The sequence below is a fragment of the Parasteatoda tepidariorum genome, chromosome 10 (assembly GCF_982258835.1).
Source record: "Parasteatoda tepidariorum strain Cologne lab strain chromosome 10, Ptep-v5.0, whole genome shotgun sequence".
Taxonomy (NCBI): Eukaryota; Metazoa; Arthropoda; class Arachnida; order Araneae; family Theridiidae; genus Parasteatoda; species Parasteatoda tepidariorum.
Window position 1 is genome coordinate 65,867,787 of NC_141764.1, and position 21,094 is coordinate 65,888,880.

Sequence of the window (21,094 nt, forward strand, 5' to 3'; positions counted from 1 at the left end):
ATATACATTTATTATAATTTAATAGTGCCAATGGAATGGCTGAAAAACTTTTTGATAGTATGGAAAAAGATGGAAAAGCATATAGTTCTATGATTGCTGGACTTTCAAAGGTCTGTTTTACTTGTGTAGTCTTACTAGTTGTTATTTTTTGCATTCATTTTTCATACTTGATATTAATGTATGTAATTTTGCTTAACTATATCAAATGCAATTACCTGTTGTTGTTTTTCACTATATTTTGTCAATTATAAATATTCCTATTCATTGACTGATTTCTATTAGAAGACAAAAACCTGTAATTTCCATAGAATTTGCTAACCTTCCTGTTTTTTTATTTTTTTACAAAGAATTGCGTTTTTTATGCTATTTTGCGACATGAGAGTGATACTGGTAAAGTTAATAAATGATTTTTTTAAAAATTATGTTTGATGCATTTTATATCCCTTTTGCTGCATTATTTCAAGAATTTTTTAATATAATTAATATCCTTTGAAATAATAATAAATTAAAAGTTTGTTATTTACTTAACATCTGATCCCCAAAACTATGCTACGTTGATATTTATCATGTACCTCCCACATGCGTAAGAGAAAAATTCAAAAAAGTTGCTCGTTTGAAAATCCAGGAAAGATAAATTTCTTTTAGCTTTATTTTTTTTTTAATTTAAATTATTTGCTGAAACCTCTCCCCACAAAATTAGTTAGTTTTTGAATGCAAATATACCATTTCTGTTAATGGAATAATTCATATTGATATAATACTTTTATTGAAATTTATTAAAAATTTATTTATTTTAGCACTTACATTTTATTCTGTTTTCTTTTCTTTTTTTTATAATTAATGAAAGTTTTTTTTTTAATTATTGTAAAGACAATCTTCTAGTAATTTTTTGGTCTCAGTAGTGTAGACCTGTAAACTCTAATAAAGGATCAACTTAGCAATTGTATTAGTAATAAATAACTTTAAAAGTCATTGGTAATTTTTTATTTAGTTTAAGGTCCCGAACCTAAATATATGTATATATACATATATATTTTAAGAAATTGACAGGTTAAACAATTTTTTAATTGTAAGTATAAATTTAATTTGTAAATTTGCCTGCAAAATTTTTTTTGCTAGTTTTCAAATTACTATTGGTTGTTGATATAAATAATTTGTAAACATTTATTATCTTGAAAATATTTAATTTATAATCAGGAAATGACACAACCCACTCTTTATCTATGAGTATTTTAATTTATGCACCTTACAATATAAGTTTATTTTTTTACATATTTCATAATATTTTTTTTATCATTTTTTTAGTATGGAGAGGTTGAACGTGCTCTCTTTCTACATGATGAAATGAAAAGTAAAGGATTAATAGGTAATAAAATAGACAAATTTATTATTTACAGTTATTTTCTTGTATAATTAAAAGTCTTGAATAAATTGAAAACTTTTTTTTATTGCTGTATTTTTAATTATTTTATGTTTTTTGTAATGAGTAAGAAATTAATGTATAGGTAAAAAAAATTATGTATTCTCACAGTTAATAGATTTTATCAATTTAAAAATTAATTGTGCCATCTTTTTTAACTGATCTTTATTTTGCAATGCTTAAAATCTATGAGTTTTTATGTTTCTAATAGTTTCAGGATTGAAATTGAAAAGATACATTTTGATTTTCCATTTTGTGTTGATTGTTTTGTTTGAAAATGGGCACATTTTGTGTGTCCATTTTCTTTAACTCGCATTTTAAGCTGTATTGTGTTCAGAATAAAAAGTTAAGAAATATCACGGGCAATCTGCTATGTTGGTGACCATTTTAAATTTTACAAGCATGTGTTAAATAAATATTTTTGAATTTTAAGTTGCTAAACAATTTTTCTAATTATTTTGAAATAAAAGTGGAAAAAAGCTGTATGTTTGTTGTATCTTGATTCAATGTCATTATTGTTCTTTTGACTGATCTATGATACAATATGCTTAGCTACTTCCTTTGTGGTTATTTTTAAATTGTGTAGGGCTTATAAATGATGTAAGTAGTGTTACTGAGGTAAGATTAAACTTTTTTTACTCTGGGAATTTATGATGTTGCTGAAATTATATAAAGATTCATCAGTCTTGAAATTATATTATTATTATTTTCAAATTATGCCTTTCAAACTTTTTTTTTTTTTTGCTTACTTGGAACCTTACTGGCACTGTGTATGTCTTTACTTTTTAAGGACTAAGTCCCACATTGAAGGAAATCTAATTAATTACTATATAAATAATGATCAGAATTGATTTCTTTTACAATAATATCTGTAAAGGTACAGAAGGTATTAAAATTAATTATAAATTTTCTTACTTACATTTTGGAAGTGCACTAAATTGCAAACATATCAAAGTTTGAATTTAAAATATAACTCAAGTACTGTGAAACAACTAAAAATGTAAGTTGTACTTCTTATAATTTTTTTTTAATAATTACAGGCACTACACAAGCTTACAACAGTTTGATTTCGGAATGTCATCACCTACACGAGGATAGTTCTTCTTGTTGGGAAATGGCTATGGTTTGTGATTGCTTATTTTTTCCATTTAAGTTTATTTATATAAAATTATTACGATTGAAATAAAAAACTCACAATGAACTTACGATTTGCCTGTATTAAATTATTGAAACTCATGGAAGATCTTGGCTATTAAATAATATGGTAAAAATTATTTTTAAATGCTGCTAACATTTTTTGTCTCCAGAAAATTATGTCCTACTATAATTTCTGTAACAGGTATATTTTGACCCTAGGAAATTCTATACCACTATGGTTTAACACTTTGAATATCTCTTATATATGCATGCATATATATATTTAATAAGTATCTTTTTTTATTGCATTTCCTTTAATGTTGCTGTTAAAATACTGTTAAACCAGAAATGTTAAGGACATGAGATTCTTCCTCTAAGTGGAAGTTTTCTTCCTTTTTTTTTATTAATTTCTTCTTTTTCTAATATTGTTTCTTTTTTTCTTGCATTGACTGAATGTTGTTAAAATCTGTTAATTACCAGAAATGTTGTGGCATGAGATGTTTACTCTAAATTAAAAATTTCTACTTTTTATTATTTAAAAAAATATAGCTATTATTAAAAAATTACTACGCTGCTAAAATGTGCCTATCATGCACTTTCTTAAAATGTATTAAAGCTAATAAAACAAAATTTTAAATTGCTTGGATTGAAAGAGATTGAGTTTAGGGTCTGTTCTATTAATTTCTTCTTTTTCTAATATTATTTCTTTTTTTCTTGCATTGACTGAATGTTGTTAAAAACTGTTAATAACCAGAAATGTCATGGGCATAAAAATTTTTCCTCTAAATAAAAAATTTCTTTTTTTCAAAGAAATTTCTGTTTTTTTTTTTAATACTAAACATGTGTCTATTATTGAAAAATTACTGCACTGCTAAAAAGTGTCAATCATGCACTTTTTGAAAGTGTATAAAGGTTATTCAAACAAAATTTTAAAACCTTGGATTGAAAAAGATTGAGTTTAGGCAGTGACAGTATGAATTTTTTTTTAATTTAGCTTATTACGGAATCATTTAGGAATTAATTTTTGTTAAACTTGCAAATTGTGTCAATTAAACTGAGGTTTCAAAGATGTAAGTCTTTCGTATTTATCTCAATATTTTCATGTAGAAGTATAAAGTTATTTAATTAATATTTGTTTTTTATATTAAATTTTTATGAAGTAATTTTAAAAAATTTTATTTGCTATATTTTCTGACCTGTATATCTATAATATGCTATATTTATTTTTATTAAGAGTTTAGGAAAAGTTTACTTTTCATTTTTTCTACAGTATTAAGTTTGAAACTTTACACCTCATAAAACAAAATTTAAAGAAATATCGTTGGTTAAAAAAAATATGTACTCTGGTGTCATCGTTAGAATAATTTTAATGAATTATCTAATTTTGTTGGGTCAAATCATTCTGTGAATAATTATGAGTCTGCCGTTTTGAAATTAATTAAACTATTAAATGAATTAATTTTATTGCTTATTTGTTTGACAATAGTTTTATGACCAGGCCGTTTCTTATATTAGCGTCTACTTTCTCAAATGAATGCTGATGGAGTAAACCCTGACTTGTATACCATGAATGGCTTGTTAAGAATACTATCAAAGGGTTCTAGATGGCGAAAATCAAGACAGCTATCCTTGAATGTTATTGGAGAAATGAAACGGTTAAAAATTGGTAATAGTTCCACTTAAATTTTTTGTTTTCTTAATTAATTATGAATTATGGTAGCTATTAAAGTTTTTTTGTGGATAAAACAATATTTGAATGAATTTACTGACAGGAAGTAGTGTACACTGATTCCATTTACTCAACTATGGACCACAAACCCATGTGTTATATAATCCAATATGTCATATAATACTCAATAGTTTTTATCCATCGTTATCAATAGTTAGTTTAATAGTAGTTTTGTAAAGCTTTTATTATTCAAATAATGAACTATTAAATATAATTACTTAGTAGCTTCTCTGCATCTTTTTTATTTAAAAAAAATCTAACTTATGTGAGATGTGGTAAACTAATTTCAAATTCATAAATTTGTAAAAATATAATTTAGTAGCTATCATACACCTTTTCGTTACCGTACTCTCTAATTCTTATATAATTATGCTCTTGTAACTTAAGAACCTATTAATTGTTAATTGCTACCAAAATTCTCTATATAATTAGATATTTGAATATTGTCTTATTCCGACCATTATAAACTAAATTCAACTTCTTTTGTTGAAGAAAAATTATTTGTTTGAATAATATTCTGATGACCCAAACTACCCTTCTGCATAGTAGTATGCTTGCCATTAAACGTCAAACATATAATTTTTTCAACATTGCTAAGACAATATTGTTGTTAGGGTACAGCCTTCATAATTATGTTTCTTAATTACATTTTTCCAACTAAAAAAACTTTAGATTAACTACTTAAACTTAAAATGTACATTGCTTTTAAATTTCTTAAGGGAAATGATTTAATTTGAATTGAACATAAGAACGAGTGAAAGCAATTTCATTTTTTTTTTAATGAAAATATTGCACTCAGTTTTATTAATTAGACAATAAGTGGAAGACTAAAATATTATTTTGAATTCTTTTTAAAAAATAAGGGAAAGCATTTAATTAATAATTCCTATAATGTAGTTGCATTTTTTTCAATTTAAATTGTGTTTTAGAAATTAACAATCTGTCTTTTTTTTAATGAATGTTTTAATTGAATTTTACTTGCTAAAACAGATATTTTAAATTCTAGAACCAAGTTTGGGGACATATTATTACTTACTTATGGTATATGGATCAGGTAAGAATTTTTCAGATTTAAATTTTATTTTGTGTTACTTTGTTAAATATACTCATAAATTTTAGTCAGACTTACCTTAGCAGGGCTCAGAAAATGTATTTATGTTAAAAATAGTTAACAATATCATTTTAGAAAATTTTTGAAAAAAATGACACAATACATAATTATTTTGTATTAACTATACATAAAATACATATTCTATGCATAAATAACTATTTCCTAAGTAAATAATACTAGTGTGTGCTGAACAATATTAATTTTTTTATATTTATAAAAGTGTTTTTAATTTTCAAACAATGTTTTGTTTTTCACCTAATGTTGTTTGCCTTATCAAAATAATTTAATATTTATACATTGAAACTATATGTAAGGAAAATCCTGCTCTGTTTTGAGAAACCCTAAATTTTTATCAACAAGCAAAAACTTTATATTCCATATAAGTCTCCCATTATATTGTTCATTCCATATAATTCACAGTTGCCTGTATCATTTTTCTCATAATTTGCATTCTTAATCATGGATAATGATAGATTATTCGGCACTGTATTATCAAAGTATAAAGTTGAAATGAGGGATTTAATCACACTGAAGATACATATTATGTTGTTTTGTGATTGCATATTAACAAAAATGGAATTCACAGTGTGATAATGATGTTTCAAGTTGGGGAAAGGTTAATTAAAACAAAACATGACCTGTATTGTGAGGAAAAGTCATATTAAAAGTAATAAATTCATTTTCAAAAGAGGAGCTGAATTTAATTGCACAGGAAATAATTAATAAAATGGAAAAATGTATTGGGGGAGGATCTGCAATAATCCAATATATTATTCTTTGGAATATCTTAAATTGAATTAGGCTTTAGTACTTATATTTAAAGCCATACGAAATGTACTTTCCGAATCGTTAAAAAGCAAATCCTAAATCAATGTGTTTCAGAGGCACCTGAGATCTCTGAGAGTCATCTAAATCACATTGATTTAGGTTGAATCTTAATCTTTAACTGAAATCTTTTAAGTGTGATAATATGCATTGCATTAACTATTATACTTCCCAAATCATTTAAAAGCAAATCCCAAATCAATGTGTTTCGGAGGACTCCAAGATCTAACTGGATCTTAATCTTTAACTGAAATTTTTGAGTGTAATATGTTTCGTATTAACTATTAAACTTTTGTGATACTAAGCAATACATCACGCGATATTCCTCCTAGGATGACCATTATTCAAAAGTGTGACTCTATCGACGTTATTAGTAAGCATTATTGCATTTGACTGGTTATTGGTGAAATGTATCATTCGAAAATCATGTACACGTTTTTTATTCAAGCCTTGGAAAATCCAGCTTCATAGGTTTGCATCAGATAAAGCGTATCTTTCATGTGTGTGGTTCTTTGGATACAAATTGCAATATGACACTAAAATTGATATTAAATTTTACTAAAATTAAGGTCTAGTAGGATATTAGAAAATATTCATGGTAAAGTCTCTTCTAACCCCAGGTTAACTGATGATTGATATTTTCCTCACATACCATTGGCTGCTTAGATAATTTAATGCTTACTAAGTTTTGTTTTTTTCTTCAATTTCTGATATCTATCTGCTCTTTCAGATGCAGATGCTGGTGTACTCTATGAAATTATGGGCGATATTCAAAATAAAGAACATAAAATTCGGCATCCAAGTGATGGTATGATGTTCCTCCAATTTTCAAAGATTTTTTTACATTTTAATTATCGTATTAATTATTCATTTGTTATTTTTTCATTTCAGTTCTCTTTTTTGCAACTGCTATGGAAGTAGTGAGTAGTAATTTAATATTTCTTCATATATGATACAGTCTCTTAAGATAAAATCTTGATGATATACTAAAACATGATATTTTAGAACTAAATTTATCAATACCTAAACTTCTTAATCATTAGTAATTTGAAATAAAAGTTAAATAATGATAAAAAATTAAAGAATAAAAAAAAGTGATATTATAAAAGAACCAATGATATAAAAATTGTATTTAAAAAATTATAAAAATTTAAACCACTACTGGTCAAAAAAGGTGCAAACCAATCAATAAATGCAAACCAATAAGAAAAAATCTTAAAATATCATTTTTTAAATTCATTTTATGCATATCAACTGTTTTTAATGGATTATTATGTAACATATTTTTTTTATTTATTTCCAATTATTTAATTAATGCTTCTTATGATTATTTATTATATAAAAATTTATCTGGTTTTGATTTTGTATCAGCTGGCACAATGGAGTTTTTAAAACAAATTACTAATGAAGAAATGTCTTTTAATATAGCATCATTTGCATATGTCTATTTATGAAATATAAAATCTGTTCATAGTACTTGATATATCTAACTTTAAAACACAGTAGTGACCTTGTTCAGTTACTTATCTTTAGCATTATATTATATACGTTTAAAAAAATTTTTAAAAAAAGCAAGTTTGTTTTTCTAAATACAAAAAGCAAAGTTCAAATAGATTTTTATAGGTTTTTTGTTGCATATATTCTTGGAATTATTAGCATTGTTTATTTTATGAGTTTATTCGACTGCATTTAGCCATTTAATGAAACATTATTCAACTTTCTTTTTATTAGTGTTGGAAAAGTCTTGCGGATAAAGATTTAGCTTATCGTCTTCACAAGCTTCTAGAGTACAAAAATAATTGCAAACTATTAGGAAATGCTTTAGCAGAAAGTCATTATTTGTGAGTTATTAGTTTTTACTTATTTTGTGAATATAAATGTTTTGTTTGAATACAAAATATGTATTGTTTTTGGTATAGTCCTATTTTTAATAAATAAATGTGTTTATAATTGACATTATTTTCTTAAAAAAAAGTAATAAACATAAAAATTGCTCGAGTGCAAAGAGTCTTAAAACTTTTACTGTATGTATTAAGTAATTAACAAATGTGTACATAAGAATTTTCTTCTATAATACATGATTGCCTACTATAGAGGGTAGAAAATTTTTTACTGTAATGTTGTTACCAATTTAAAACAGCTGCAGCATATTGTGTTTCATTTTCAGAAATAAATGCATTTTTTTTTTTTTTAATTTAAACGACTTAAAACTCCTCATGCACCACAAAGTATAGCATGAGGCTTACAGTTGTAAGTAAAAAACAAAAGGAGAAAAAATTTACAAATTTACATTAGAAACAAAATTCCGCAAGGCCGCAAGACTTTCAATACTTTTGACCAGTTCTGATAAGACAGGTGGCCAACTAATTGAAAGACATCTCAAATCAGTCTTTAAATTCATTCGGGCACTCGCATAGAGACTACAGTGAAGAAGAATATGTTCATGCATTAAATAAATGCATTTGAAACATAATATTATGCAACAGCAAATTCGAAAATAATTAAAAATTTATTATATTTCAAAAATAGGCAAGAAATATCTCTTTTAAATGGTCTTCAGTGATTTGTCTTATGAACTGTAACATGTTAAATATGACTAAAATAGTCAAGAGGACGTGAAAAATAAGTTACCACATGTTCACTGGAATATATAAATCTCCAGCGTGCGAAAAATATTTTGCCATCAGGGTTTATGCAGAAAAAATTGTTACCAACTTTAAATATCTATAAAAAAAATTCTTTACCTTTGTTCGCTATTAATAGCTGGAAAAGAGAATTAGATTAATTCTGAGTATCAAGTTACTTTATTGCTTCTCCTTGATGCATTTGTGAGATCAGTCCTAATTAGAACCCTTGATTTTTTAAATATAACTCTTCTTGTTTTGAAATCTTTTGTTTTGTTTAGCAATAGATAGAATAATTCTGAATGTGAATAGAGTGAAAGGGATAAAGCTGAATGTGTATATTGATGGAGGGGTCAATGGTAGTGATGAAAGCAAATGATTTTGTATCAAAATATAAATGTACACAATATCTCTTAATGTATATTTCTATGATCAGCAACAATAATTAAAAAAGTGACTATTATATAGAAATATTCTCTTTATTTCTATGCAGTAAATGTTTCTTCCGTCTCCTTTCTGAAACTGAAGACATTGACATATTTATGGAATTATATGAAAAATTTATTCCAAATGTAAGTAAAGCAATTTTTATTTATGTGCTCTTTTAATTGAATTTTTTGCATTGTTTATTTTTGAAACCTTTGACAGTTAGGAAAATATAGGTTGATTTTTATGCTCCAAACACCTTGCCTCTACATTTTAACATAAGTAATTTAACAATGAACATAATAGTTCAAGATGACAAAAATACTGTTATAGGTCAACTGTCAAGAATGCTTCTTAGCATAAATCAGTTGTTCCTTAGCAATTGTCAACCATTGTGATTTTGATATTGCAGGCTACTAAAGCAACTATTTTTAAGTGTCAACTTCAGTGGAGGTCCTGTTTTATTAAAAACATAGAATTTTTATGTAATATAATTTGCATATATTTGTGATTTTCTTACTTAACTTATTTAATTCGGGTGGGAACTCTATATCCTGATTTTTAATCAGAAGTTTGATACTAAATAATCTAAAATATATTTATTTTACTTAGTCTTACACACCAGAGCCAATAGTTACTCTATCTGTTATTGAAGCTGTACATTTTGTTGGTGCCTATAAATATTTACCTAAGCTTTGTTCAGGTAAGCTCCTTTTGCAATTATACTTTTTTTTTGTCTCTTTATTTCTAATATAACTCTTTGAAAACAAAATTCAACACTTCTATAAATAAAAAAAATTTCTAACTTTGCTGCTGTATGCTGAATATTAGTTGATTTCTCTGAATTATCCTTTTTATTTATTTTGAAAGATTCATTAGATTTTTGACTTATTTGGTATTACCATCATTACGATAACTAAAAAGTAGAAAAAATAGCTTTTTAAAAAAAGATGCGTTGGGTTTTTGAATTATTTGGAATTATCTTTTACAAAAATTTTCAGAATTTGTATAGAATGTGAAATTGATTTTTAAGTTTTTTAAGAAACCCCTTAGATTTAAATACTTTTAAATCTATGGGTAATAGATTTAAAATATAGATGTCAATCTAAGATAAATCTAATATAGATGTCAATACTTTTTATACCAAGAGTGAACCACAGCATTGACATTTATTTTGTGTCCTACTACTTCCACTGATGGGACATAAGTACTCATGATTGATTCCTAATATAAAGGTCAACAATCTTTAAAAATTCTGATGATGATAAAATTTTGTTTTCTGCATGTCCAAGGTTTAGTATCCTTGCAAAAATAATTCTGAAGTAACAGTTTCTTCATATTCTTCCTAAATACATGGCGCATAGCGTTTTTAAAAAGTGCTTAAAGGTGCTGAATCTCGTGCCATACTCTCAGCACTTCAGTACGTATTAACTCAGAAACGCACTATTAATATATTCCAATTCAAAAAGTTGCATTGAAGCGCTTCATAATCGATCTCCTACACCTCACTCCATTTTCAATAAAATTTTAGACATTTGTGACATTTTGTTACAGGATGGACATAAAATAGCTTTTTGTTGGATCCCAGGTCATACTAACATAACAGGAAGCAAAACTGCTGACTCAATGGCAAAATTGACAAACAATCCACTGACTTATTCTGATTTAAAGAAATCAATTCAAAACGCGCTCAATTCACAATGGTAAAACTGTTGGAAGAATGAAACTAATGACAAACTACACGCCATTAAACCTTTCATACAGTCTTATAAACAGCTAAACATCAGACGAAAACTTGAAGTGCTTTTAAACCGCTTGCGTATTGGTCACACACGAATAACTCACAAACACCTTTTTCTAAATGAACCAGAATGCACCCATTGTAAAGAACCTTTAACTGTTATACATATATTAACCGAACATAGCAACTTTAAAAACCAGAGGCTATGTCATTTTGGTAGCTTCCATTCGTCATTATTTTCACTAATTGGAGATAATCCTCACTGTAACATTTTCTCATACCTTAAGGACATTGGCATTTATACATATATCTAGTTTTTAAAACAAAAACAGAATTGTGAACCTAGTTGTAAAATATCTACCTAGTTGGAGGAGAGATATAGCCCAAACTGGCTCTTGCGCCAAAAACTCGAATCAAATCAAGCATGTGCAAACTACTACTAATCTGGGTTCGGGTAGGATTATTGCATTCTCATGTGCAACTGTACTGCATTTTGCAAGATATTTTCAATTTCAGGCTTCATTTTTCACTATATAAATTGGGACCGAAAAATCTCTTAATTTTTTTATAGTGGCTAATATAATCAAGGAAAGAGTTCTTTGTCAGAAATTAATTATTTTATCATGATCATGTAAAGTCTTTGAAAATTATTTTGCATTTTCTTAATGCATATAGTGCTTAAAAAGTACTTTAAAAGGTGCTCTTTTTTTCTGAAAGATTTGGCTACGTACCCTGTAAATGGAATAATAAATCTCAAATTAATATTTAAGCAGGGAGAAAACAAAAAAAACTATCAAAATCCAACAAGTCACTGGTGTTTAACCAAAACATCATATCCAATTTGATTGCTGGTTACAACTTGAAGGTGTTTATAATAATCACTTTTCAATTTCATGTTTCTTGTAGAAATCAAACAGGTTTTGATGTTTTGTACTCTTTTTTTCCCCCTTCATTTTGTAGCATATTATAAAAATAAAGTGCTCATATTTAATTTATCCAAACTGTATTGAAATGTACTATCTTTACAGATGTCCTTTTATTCGAGCAGACTGAGCGAACAAATATCCTTGAAGCTTTGTTAGAAGCTGCTGCTTGTACAAAAAATGAAGAAAATGTAAATATTGCTGCTTCCTGTATTCCAAATTCCTTTTTTTTCTTCACAGTAGTGGCATGTAGATTTCAGAGACGATTGATAAAAACACCCCAATAAGATGTCTCTAAAAAGAGAATTAATAATATAAGCAATGAAAACAAAAATATTTAGTTAAAAAGGAGGAAATAAAGCTGAAACTGTGTATAATTAATTTATTTTTATTTCAAGGAATGAGTAAAAAATTAGAATCAAAAAATTATTCTCCATTTCTTGTTGATGTAAAAAGTATATAAATTTTAACTATCCACATCTTTATTATTGAATTTGCTTAGAAATTTTATTTCAGTATAAAGATAGTATAATAGTATTTTAATGTCCTTATATTAATTAGTGACCACTTTGGTTGCATGTTTAAGCCTGATGCCCACTTTGTGCCCCTATTTGAAAGCCACTGTTTTACAATATTAGCGTAATAAAATTTTCAATTTTAATCTTCATATACGTCCAGTAAAGAGATTTTATTATCTCCGCCCATTTAGATTGGATTGTTAGTTTTTTTTAATGTAATATCTTAAAAAATTGTAAAGAAGTTAAAAAAGAAAAAAAAAGAAGTTCGATACTTAAACTGTTAAAAGGTACTCTAGTGATTTCTTTTTTACTTGTTTCCTAGTTTTTAGTTTTGTTGTGCTTGCTGAGCTGGTGCTTTTTTCACATTTCCCAATATTTTCAATTACATCTAAACTCCCTAACATTTAAACTTTTCATCCCGGATGAACTTTTTTAGTTTTTCTCTTGTAATTAAACTATATCACTTTTTTTAACTCTAGAAAGGAATCTTTATACAATTAAATGTACTGACAAGATTATTTTATTGCTTGCTTTTAGTAATTGTAATTTGATAAAATTGTAACTGAAATTATTTATTACTTTAAATTAAGATATATATATATTAATCTGTGCAATTGTTTTTGTTTTATTCATTTAACTTTAGATTCAAAAACCGTTGATAGAAATGGTTTGGAATATTTTTGATAACTTGATTACAAGATCAAAGGGAAGAAGATTACCATTTGAGTAAGTTTTCAACTGCTTGCATTCTTAACATTCCTATCGAATTTTTGCACTTGTCCTTTATTTACTACAAAAATATGTTTCAAGTACTACTTAAAATTCGCTTTAATTTTGATAACTGTTTTCCAATTACAATATATTGCCTTTTCTGATATTTCCTTTTGTATCATATTTGTTTTAGATGGACTGGTCCTATGCTTTCAAATATCTTAAAAACATTTATGAATGGAAAGGATATGGAAAAATCATGGTAACTTTATAATTAATATAAAAAAGTCTATTGTTTATTGAAAGTTTTCAATAATATTCTCTAACCCCTTATCTACCACGTGTTTTTGCACTGGTTATTATTTTCTTGTTTAATCATATTAACTCCTATTGAAATTTTTAAAAAAATATATGTAAGCAATAAATTTATGGTAAAATTTATTATCCATTGTTATGAAGGAAACAATTTTTTAAATAAGGAATATTGTATGTAAATAAGTAATTTATTTTAAAACTGCCTTGTTGTTGTGTACCTTATTCAAATATTTAACTCTTCATACATGCTTTGTAATGCTTTCATATTTTTGATGATTTATTATTTTATATATTTTTGCCCTTTTATCCAGTAGAAAAAAAAACCTAATGTTGTTAAAATACACTTGTTTATGAAACAATTTTTTTGAACTTTGTAAAATAGAAACTTTTTTTTTGTTCTAATAAGATTTCAAAACTGAAATCTGAGCATAAGAATTTAAATAGCTTAATTGTCACTATTCATCTGTTTGTTTCAGCTTTATCTTTTTTTTTCTTTAAGGCCTATTTTACAAAAACTAAAAGATGAAGAAACAACTATAATTGGGAGCCCTGAGTAAGTATTTTAATTTTAAAAGTTCTTTTTATTTTTTCTTCCTCTTTTTGATAAATATTTCATATATTCAAAAAAAAATTTCTCACTGATAAGTTAATAACTTTTTTCCTTTTTAATTTTATATAAGATATAAATCACCTATAATTGAAATTAAAAGTATTAAAAATTATCTTTTCAAAAGTACATTTTGTAATGTTTATTTTGGAGTTATGTGTTCAAAATATTTTTGTAAAAGAGAGGACTTAAACAAAGACAATAAAGATTATTAAAAATGCAATAATGGATTACATTTCAAACCATATTTATTTGTAAACATATACTGCCGCAATTTAATGTAGCCTAATCAAATATTTTATTCATTTCTAAATTAACTGTATTATCCTGTATCAGACAGAGTCCTAAATTCTTACGGTAGCTCATGACTCTAGGTTCCAAGAGAGCTTTTAAAACTATATAGATTTTAAAGTACAGCCTAAATAAGATCAAAGATTGTGTTATTTTCAATTAAAAAAAAAGCATAAAGTAAATTTGAGCAGCAAATTTTGAATGTTTTTTATTTAACCCATCAGCGGTTCAACGTATAATACTTAATTTTTTCTAAATACTTGCAGGCAAGAAACTGCATTTTCTACCTATGAATAACCCGTACAGTGCTCAAGAAAGAAAAGAAAAACGGACCACCCTGAATAACTTGATCTAATGTACAGACTTTCATACTAGTATATATCCCAGAACTTAAATATCCGATCATTAAGTCAAAAGTTATTGAGAGTGGTCTTTTTTCAGCGCACTGTACATCGAGAAAAAGCCTCATTGAATTTGGTTGCAATGCCCACCCATCTAGAATTAGAGAGAGAAAAATCACCCTTCTTACCACAGTTTTTTTTTTTATTGGAGAAGGGGAGAGGATGATAACCCTGAACCAAAGTTGTTTTTAAAAAAAATTTTAATATTTCAAAAATGCCAAAACCATCACTGGGTTAAAATATAAGTTTAGTAAAATTTCTTAATCAATGTATTATCAAATGAAGACCTAGTCTGATATAATTTAGCTAAAACAAATTTAACCCACGTATTCTTTATTTAGATATAACAGATTTATCTTTTCATAAGATATATTTATTGTTAAGCATTTTAAATCGAGCAACTTATTGCTAAACATTACTTGAGCAGAAGAAAAACTTTTTATGAATATAATTGTTTTTATAAGATGTGGGTTTTCACTGTTTAACCCCAAGATATACATTTTATTAGTTTAATTATATAAACACCTTACCTTGTTAAATTTGCTTTTGACTAATTAATTAGATTTTAAGATATAATTTATGATGATAATTCAACTTAAATGCATGTCCTGTTGCTCTTTTTTAACATACTTTTAATGTGGAAGTTATTTGTAACTACTTTACCTATGAATATTTATATCATTATTTATATATCATTATTTATTTTCATAGAAAAAGTGCCTTATTAGACTTTTGTCAAATGTGCCTTGAGTTTCAAGACTTCAAAAAGATGATGGTCAGTATATTTTAACTTAAATTAAATTGAACTAGGAGGCTTCTCCCCCTGCTCGCTGGCGCTCTCCAACCCCCGGAACTGCTTTCGCAGTTCAATTCGGATTGCTTGATGCTCGCTCATTGGATACGTTCTTAACATCTAGCTTTTGTATACTTTTTTGAACGCTGAAGTTCCGAAAACTTTTCACTGTAGAAAATTCTAAACCTGTGCATTTCAATATTAATTTGAAATCGCAAACAGTTCACATATTTTTCGTAATCACACTATTCTAAATTTCAGTTGTTGTGAAAAGTAACTGTTGTAAGTTTTGCTTTAAAGTCTTCCCCACCAGAGGGCTAAAACCATGTGTTGTAAAACAATATGAAATAGTACTGAACGCCGGATGTAAAGCATCGACTTCGATTAGCGTATTAGCGTTTTATATAATATAGATTAGCCATATGATGCTCACTACGTGCTCTTGCGCGCCGAAGCCTATCAATTAAAAATGAAAACTGTTGCCAACGCGAGAAAAGAAATATCATCGATTTTATTGATATGTACGTATTAGCGTTTTATATAATATAAATGTAATACCCATATTCAATTTTATTATTTCATTTTATAAATAAAATTTACTTATTATGATTAAACTCCACGTAAAATTCGAATAATTACACTTGAAAGTCTTAAAGTATTGATGGCATCTTGTATGGTAACATTTTCGTTGTTAAAATAACCATATTTATATATTTTATAGGTATGTGTCAAGTATGCAGAAAACAGTTATTATCCTGACTTTAAAGATGATCTACTTAACATAATTGAAGAAAGCAAGTTAAGTGAAAACGAAAAGTAAGTTTTCTTTTTCATTATTATATTATATTTTGCCACTTTAGAATTTGATAAATTGATTAACTTTCATATCTTGCTTTCATTAGGTATATAAAAATCTTAGACACTTTTAAATTTTTATTTCTAAATGCTCATAACATAATTATGAGACAAAATTACCTTTTCTCACTTGAAAATTTTATTTAGTTGAACAAGTTTGATAATATTATATTGTATAAATTTTGCTTACTTAGCAACTAAATGCAAGAGAATTGCAAGGTGTTCAGGAAACTGAAAAATGCTTGCAAAATGTCGTTGCTTGCTAAAAATTATCTCCCAAGCTTAATAAAAAATTTAAGCATATAAAGACAAATTTTTTTATTGAAGTTAAAATATATTTAACATTGATTATTTAGCTTCAAAATATTTTGTACCATTCAATTTTCAACGAAAAACATTTCATGCAATAACTGTTTTCTTATCATATTATCTGTAGCTTTAAAATTTTTTTCAGAAGTTTGTTAATATTCTCCAGTTCTTTTTCCAAATCTTTCAATTTACTTGCCTTTTAATTATTATTTTTTTAATATAATTATTATTTCAGGCTTATAAATTCGTTTCACTCATTAAAGAAAAAATTACAAAAAATTTCTCGCCAAGAAAGTTCTGTTTAATATATTTATCGATGTATGTTTCAGCTTTCATCATTCAATTTAGAGCTTTAAAAATAATTCTTAATAATCAGTTTTAAAAAATTTGAACTTTTTAAATTTTTTTTTTTTTAAATTTATACTTATTATATTAAACAGTGAATGGTATAAAAACTGCTACTCAAAAGTTGTAATTAAAAAAGGGGGTAATGTATAATTTATGTATAACTGTACTGTAATAGTATAGATAACTGTACTTTTATCATTCCATTTCCGATACATAAACCTTACTATTATGAAATAAAAAAATTAAATAAATAATCTTATTCTGCAAAACAATATTTATTTTAATCATACAGTTGCTGAAACAGTCTTAGTTCTCTTATTTTGAAATTGGGAAGACATTTAAATTAAAAGTTAGGAAAATTTTCATTTTCTGTTTTTGACAAGCTATTATTTCTTTCATTGCAATAAAAAATGCATATTAAACTGCTTGGACGGACCATCCATAATAAATTTTGATCTAATTATCGGCTCTTAATGTCCTATGCCTCAATTTTAAAGCCTGGTGGAGCTGACCTGAAATATGATAATTAATAAGTGCAGACGATATTTTAAGTTACGAAATCAGACACAAAAACGTACTTTCTCTGAATAAACATACCTTTTATTCAGCGGTTTTAGATTTTTTACTTCTAAAATATAGGGGGCAGCCACAATCTAGGAAATATGGCCCCCATAGTTTGGTCAGGAGAGTGATTCAAAGTTGGGATCCCTTAATGTTAATTTTACTTTTTACGTATTTCGCCATATCTCGAGAACTTATCGAGCCAACTGAAAAACTTTTGCACACAGTTATAAAATTCGTTTATCCGAAGATAATTCCATGCAAGAAATGAATTTTAGTAAACATTTATTATTTTTTATTAAAAAGTTTTTTAGCATTTAGTTATTGACCTCAAACTTTCATTTTTTTTCTCAAATAAAATAAAAATGCTGTAATTTAGTTTTCTTTTTACCACATTATTTCACAGCATCTATATTAAATATTATTGAAAAATCGCCATTTAGGCTTAAATGAGTTAAATAAAACATATAAGTTTTAATAGAATATGTTTAGAATAAAGTAATGTAGTTTAAATGTGTGGTTTGTAAAATTTCTGAGTTAAAAAAATGTTTTTCTTTTTCTAAAAATTAAAAAGTTTTAGGTCTATAATTAATTGCCAAAAAAATTATATTTTTCGTGACGTTTTCAATACTTTTCCTTTTTCAAATTATTTGAAAAACATAGTTCTAATTTTTGGAGTGGCATTACATTTTAGTTTCTTATAAATTTTATGTTATTTTATACACTTTAAGTATTGTTAATTTGCATTCCCTGTCATAGAATTTGTATTTGTTTTTAAACAATTAATTAAATTTATTTCTTAGAATGGATATAAAAGCTGCACTTAACTCTGCTTCATTCGGCAGTGAAGAGACGTCTAGCAGTAGTAGTAGCTCCAGTGATGATACATCAGGCAGTGATAGTTCTAGTGATTCATCTAATGAAGAAGAAAATGATAATCAAAGTTCAAAAACTGAATAGTTAATGTAGATACCTAATAAATTTTAGTTTTAAGTATGTTTCATTACAAGTCAAACAGCATTTGAATTAAAATGATTACGCATAGTATGTCTTGATATGGAAAGTCTATCAAAATTGAATGAAATATATTTTTCCAACATAGGATAGGATATACTTTGTGCTATGTAGATTAAAGCAAAAAACAACTTGAAAAAAGCACAAATGAAAGTAAATAAACGGACATATTATAGTTTCGGTTCTATAAACAAGAATCTTCCTCTGTGTCTAAATGTCAAATGAAGGCATAGAACTAAAGAGACAAACATGTGTAAAGTGGTTTAACCAATAGTATTAAGTCATCGATTAAGTAAACTTTAAAAAAACACGATATGCCCAAAATCAGGGTATGAACCAATTTTCTACGCTGTTGGATTCCAAGTCACAGGTTTGAGTTTTCTTCTAAAATAATCCGGCACTGCTCTTCACCTTTCAAACTTGATTTTTGGGAATCATTCTATATTTTGAGAAATTCTAGTAATTTAGTTAATGATAATGATCTTTTGTGTATCCCAGCAGTTCACAATGTTCGAAAGTCTATTTTAAATTAATCCGTTGCACCCTGGGATTCCCACCAAATCCCCTTACACCTGTTCTTATCACCCCCTTATTATTCCTTGTGCAAACTTGTTCCTCTGTCCCTGTTGGTTAAACCACTTAACATGTTTGTCTTTTTACTTCTCTACCTTCATTTGACGTTTAGACTCTTATAGAGGCTCTTGATTGTGGAACTAAAACTATAATGTGTTGATTTATGTACTGTCATTTGTACTTTATTCTTTTTTGTTTTAGAATACATTTTTATTGGTGTAAAACTGTGATTAAAATTTAAATAGTTATCAATTCTCATTTTGGATCAAAGCAAGTTTAAAAGGAAATAAAAAAACTTTCCATCAGTACTGTTTCAGTAAGACTATAAAAATTATCCAATTCTTCAGATTTAAAACAAATTTTTTAGTGATAGTAGAAAAAATTAAAGTTCCATACCTACAATGTCTTTCATTGTGTAGGTTTTCAAATGAAAATTGAGTTCGAGGCTCAAAAGTCATGGAAAGATGTCAGTCCAAGACTACTAATATATTACTCAAACTACCATAAAATAATTATCAGTGGTCCCCAAACCAGCACTGTAAGGAAATGATACACTGTTCTGGCAATTAGGTTTTTCAGTTTCTTATTTTGAACTATGTTTTTGTCCCAAAACAACATAATTGTGACATTTCATATACTCCGTATTCATTTAAATTAACTTTATTTACATTTTTGAAAAAAAATCTAATTTAACCATCACAAGGGACCAGTGAAAATGTGTATTGACCAGTAATATATTTTAGTTACTGGTCCTTAGAACCATCTACTAAATTTCTTCATTTCAATGTTTCCCAAATTTTAGTTATAAAAAGAAAGAAAAAATTATGTGAAAAAGAAAAAATTCGTAGCCTTGTAAGTTTGGACCCCATTCAGAAGACAAGTGAATTCCTGGCTCAAGCTAGCTTTCGCGAAGGACTTTTTCGAGAAACTAACCCACATTTGCATTCATAGAGAGAAACGTTTTCCCACAGTTAGCCCGACGTCAAGGGGACTCTAATCCATGATCCATCTACCACTGTGGATATTTTACATCTGAACTATGGTCTATACGAGCCTAGAGCAGAATTCATATCATTCAGCCACCGCTGGGTTTCAAACCTGGGACACCTCATGTGGAGGCAAACTATCTCTATCCCCATAGCCATCGCGACTTTCCAGACACTATTTGGGATAACGGGAAGCAAAAGAGCCAACTAATTCCTCTCTCTGCACGTGTCTCTGAACTTTTAGAAAACTTAGCCTTAAATAAATTAATAAACACTTAATGATCTTAAAATATAATCTTAGTTTAAAAGATCATATTAAAATAATTCTCATATAAGAGTGGCCACAGAACAGAGAAATCAGGGAAAACACTGAATTTTATCAAACTGGAAAAAATCAGAAAATTGAACTTATATACTCAAAAAGTTAAAGAAAAATTAATTTTAATTTGTGGTACCTAATGTCGCATTTTTTTAATTGATCTTGTAATTTTTTTTTTTTTTTAATATTTATTTCTAACTTTATGGCAATATAAGTGTTCTGTAATATATTTTATGTATAGGAATAAGGCATAACTAAAAAATTAACAATAAAATGTATGCAACGTTTATGGAAATAAAGGAACTTCAATAAAACCCCCTTGCATTTAAAAGTCCCTCAGTGGCTGCTTTCCATTGCATAGGCATGGTGGGATGATTGGTATATGCCCCCCTCAATAATTAGAAATCTGAAAGCCCTCTCAATATTTTAGACAAATAAAGACACTTTTCATAAATCACAATCGAATTAAATTCCTTAAAGTTAAAAACAAGAGAGAAATAAAAATAAGTCTTTTTTCTTACTTGAATTTTTTTTTCTTTATGAGTGAAAATTAGAGA

At 26.8% G+C, this 21,094-nt stretch overlaps 1 protein-coding gene and 1 long non-coding RNA gene across 4 annotated transcripts in view; one reads left to right on the forward strand and one right to left on the reverse strand.

Moving 5' to 3' along the window:
- The window catches only part of LOC107447673 (small ribosomal subunit protein mS39), a 30,948-nt gene extending 12,300 nt beyond the window's left edge, over window positions 1–18,648 (forward strand). For 2 of the 3 annotated variants that reach the window (XM_087154183.1, XM_087154184.1), the window contains exons 10-26: window positions 26–110; window positions 1,306–1,366; window positions 2,461–2,543; window positions 4,073–4,223; window positions 5,293–5,340; window positions 6,953–7,030; window positions 7,114–7,142; window positions 7,954–8,063; window positions 9,340–9,418; window positions 9,885–9,975; window positions 12,042–12,127; window positions 13,098–13,180; window positions 13,359–13,427; window positions 13,980–14,033; window positions 15,491–15,554; window positions 16,294–16,388; window positions 18,449–18,648. In XM_087154183.1, coding sequence (XP_087010309.1) covers window positions 26–110; window positions 1,306–1,366; window positions 2,461–2,543; window positions 4,073–4,223; window positions 5,293–5,340; window positions 6,953–7,030; window positions 7,114–7,142; window positions 7,954–8,063; window positions 9,340–9,418; window positions 9,885–9,975; window positions 12,042–12,127; window positions 13,098–13,180; window positions 13,359–13,427; window positions 13,980–14,033; window positions 15,491–15,554; window positions 16,294–16,388; window positions 18,449–18,605 — 1,423 coding nt within the window. In that variant the 3' untranslated portion in view covers window positions 18,606–18,648. The remainder of the gene's footprint in view (window positions 1–25; window positions 111–1,305; window positions 1,367–2,460; window positions 2,544–4,072; window positions 4,224–5,292; window positions 5,341–6,952; window positions 7,031–7,113; window positions 7,143–7,953; window positions 8,064–9,339; window positions 9,419–9,884; window positions 9,976–12,041; window positions 12,128–13,097; window positions 13,181–13,358; window positions 13,428–13,979; window positions 14,034–15,490; window positions 15,555–16,293; window positions 16,389–18,448) is intronic. The other variant, XM_087154185.1, reaches the window with a different exon arrangement.
- On the reverse strand, window positions 12,000–16,725 carry LOC139426189 (uncharacterized). The gene is made up of 2 exons (XR_011637382.2): window positions 16,618–16,725; window positions 12,000–12,230 (listed from the first exon to the last, which is right to left on the reverse strand). It is a non-coding gene; the product is annotated as an uncharacterized LOC139426189 (long non-coding RNA).
- Window positions 18,649–21,094: the final 2,446 nt, after the last annotated feature.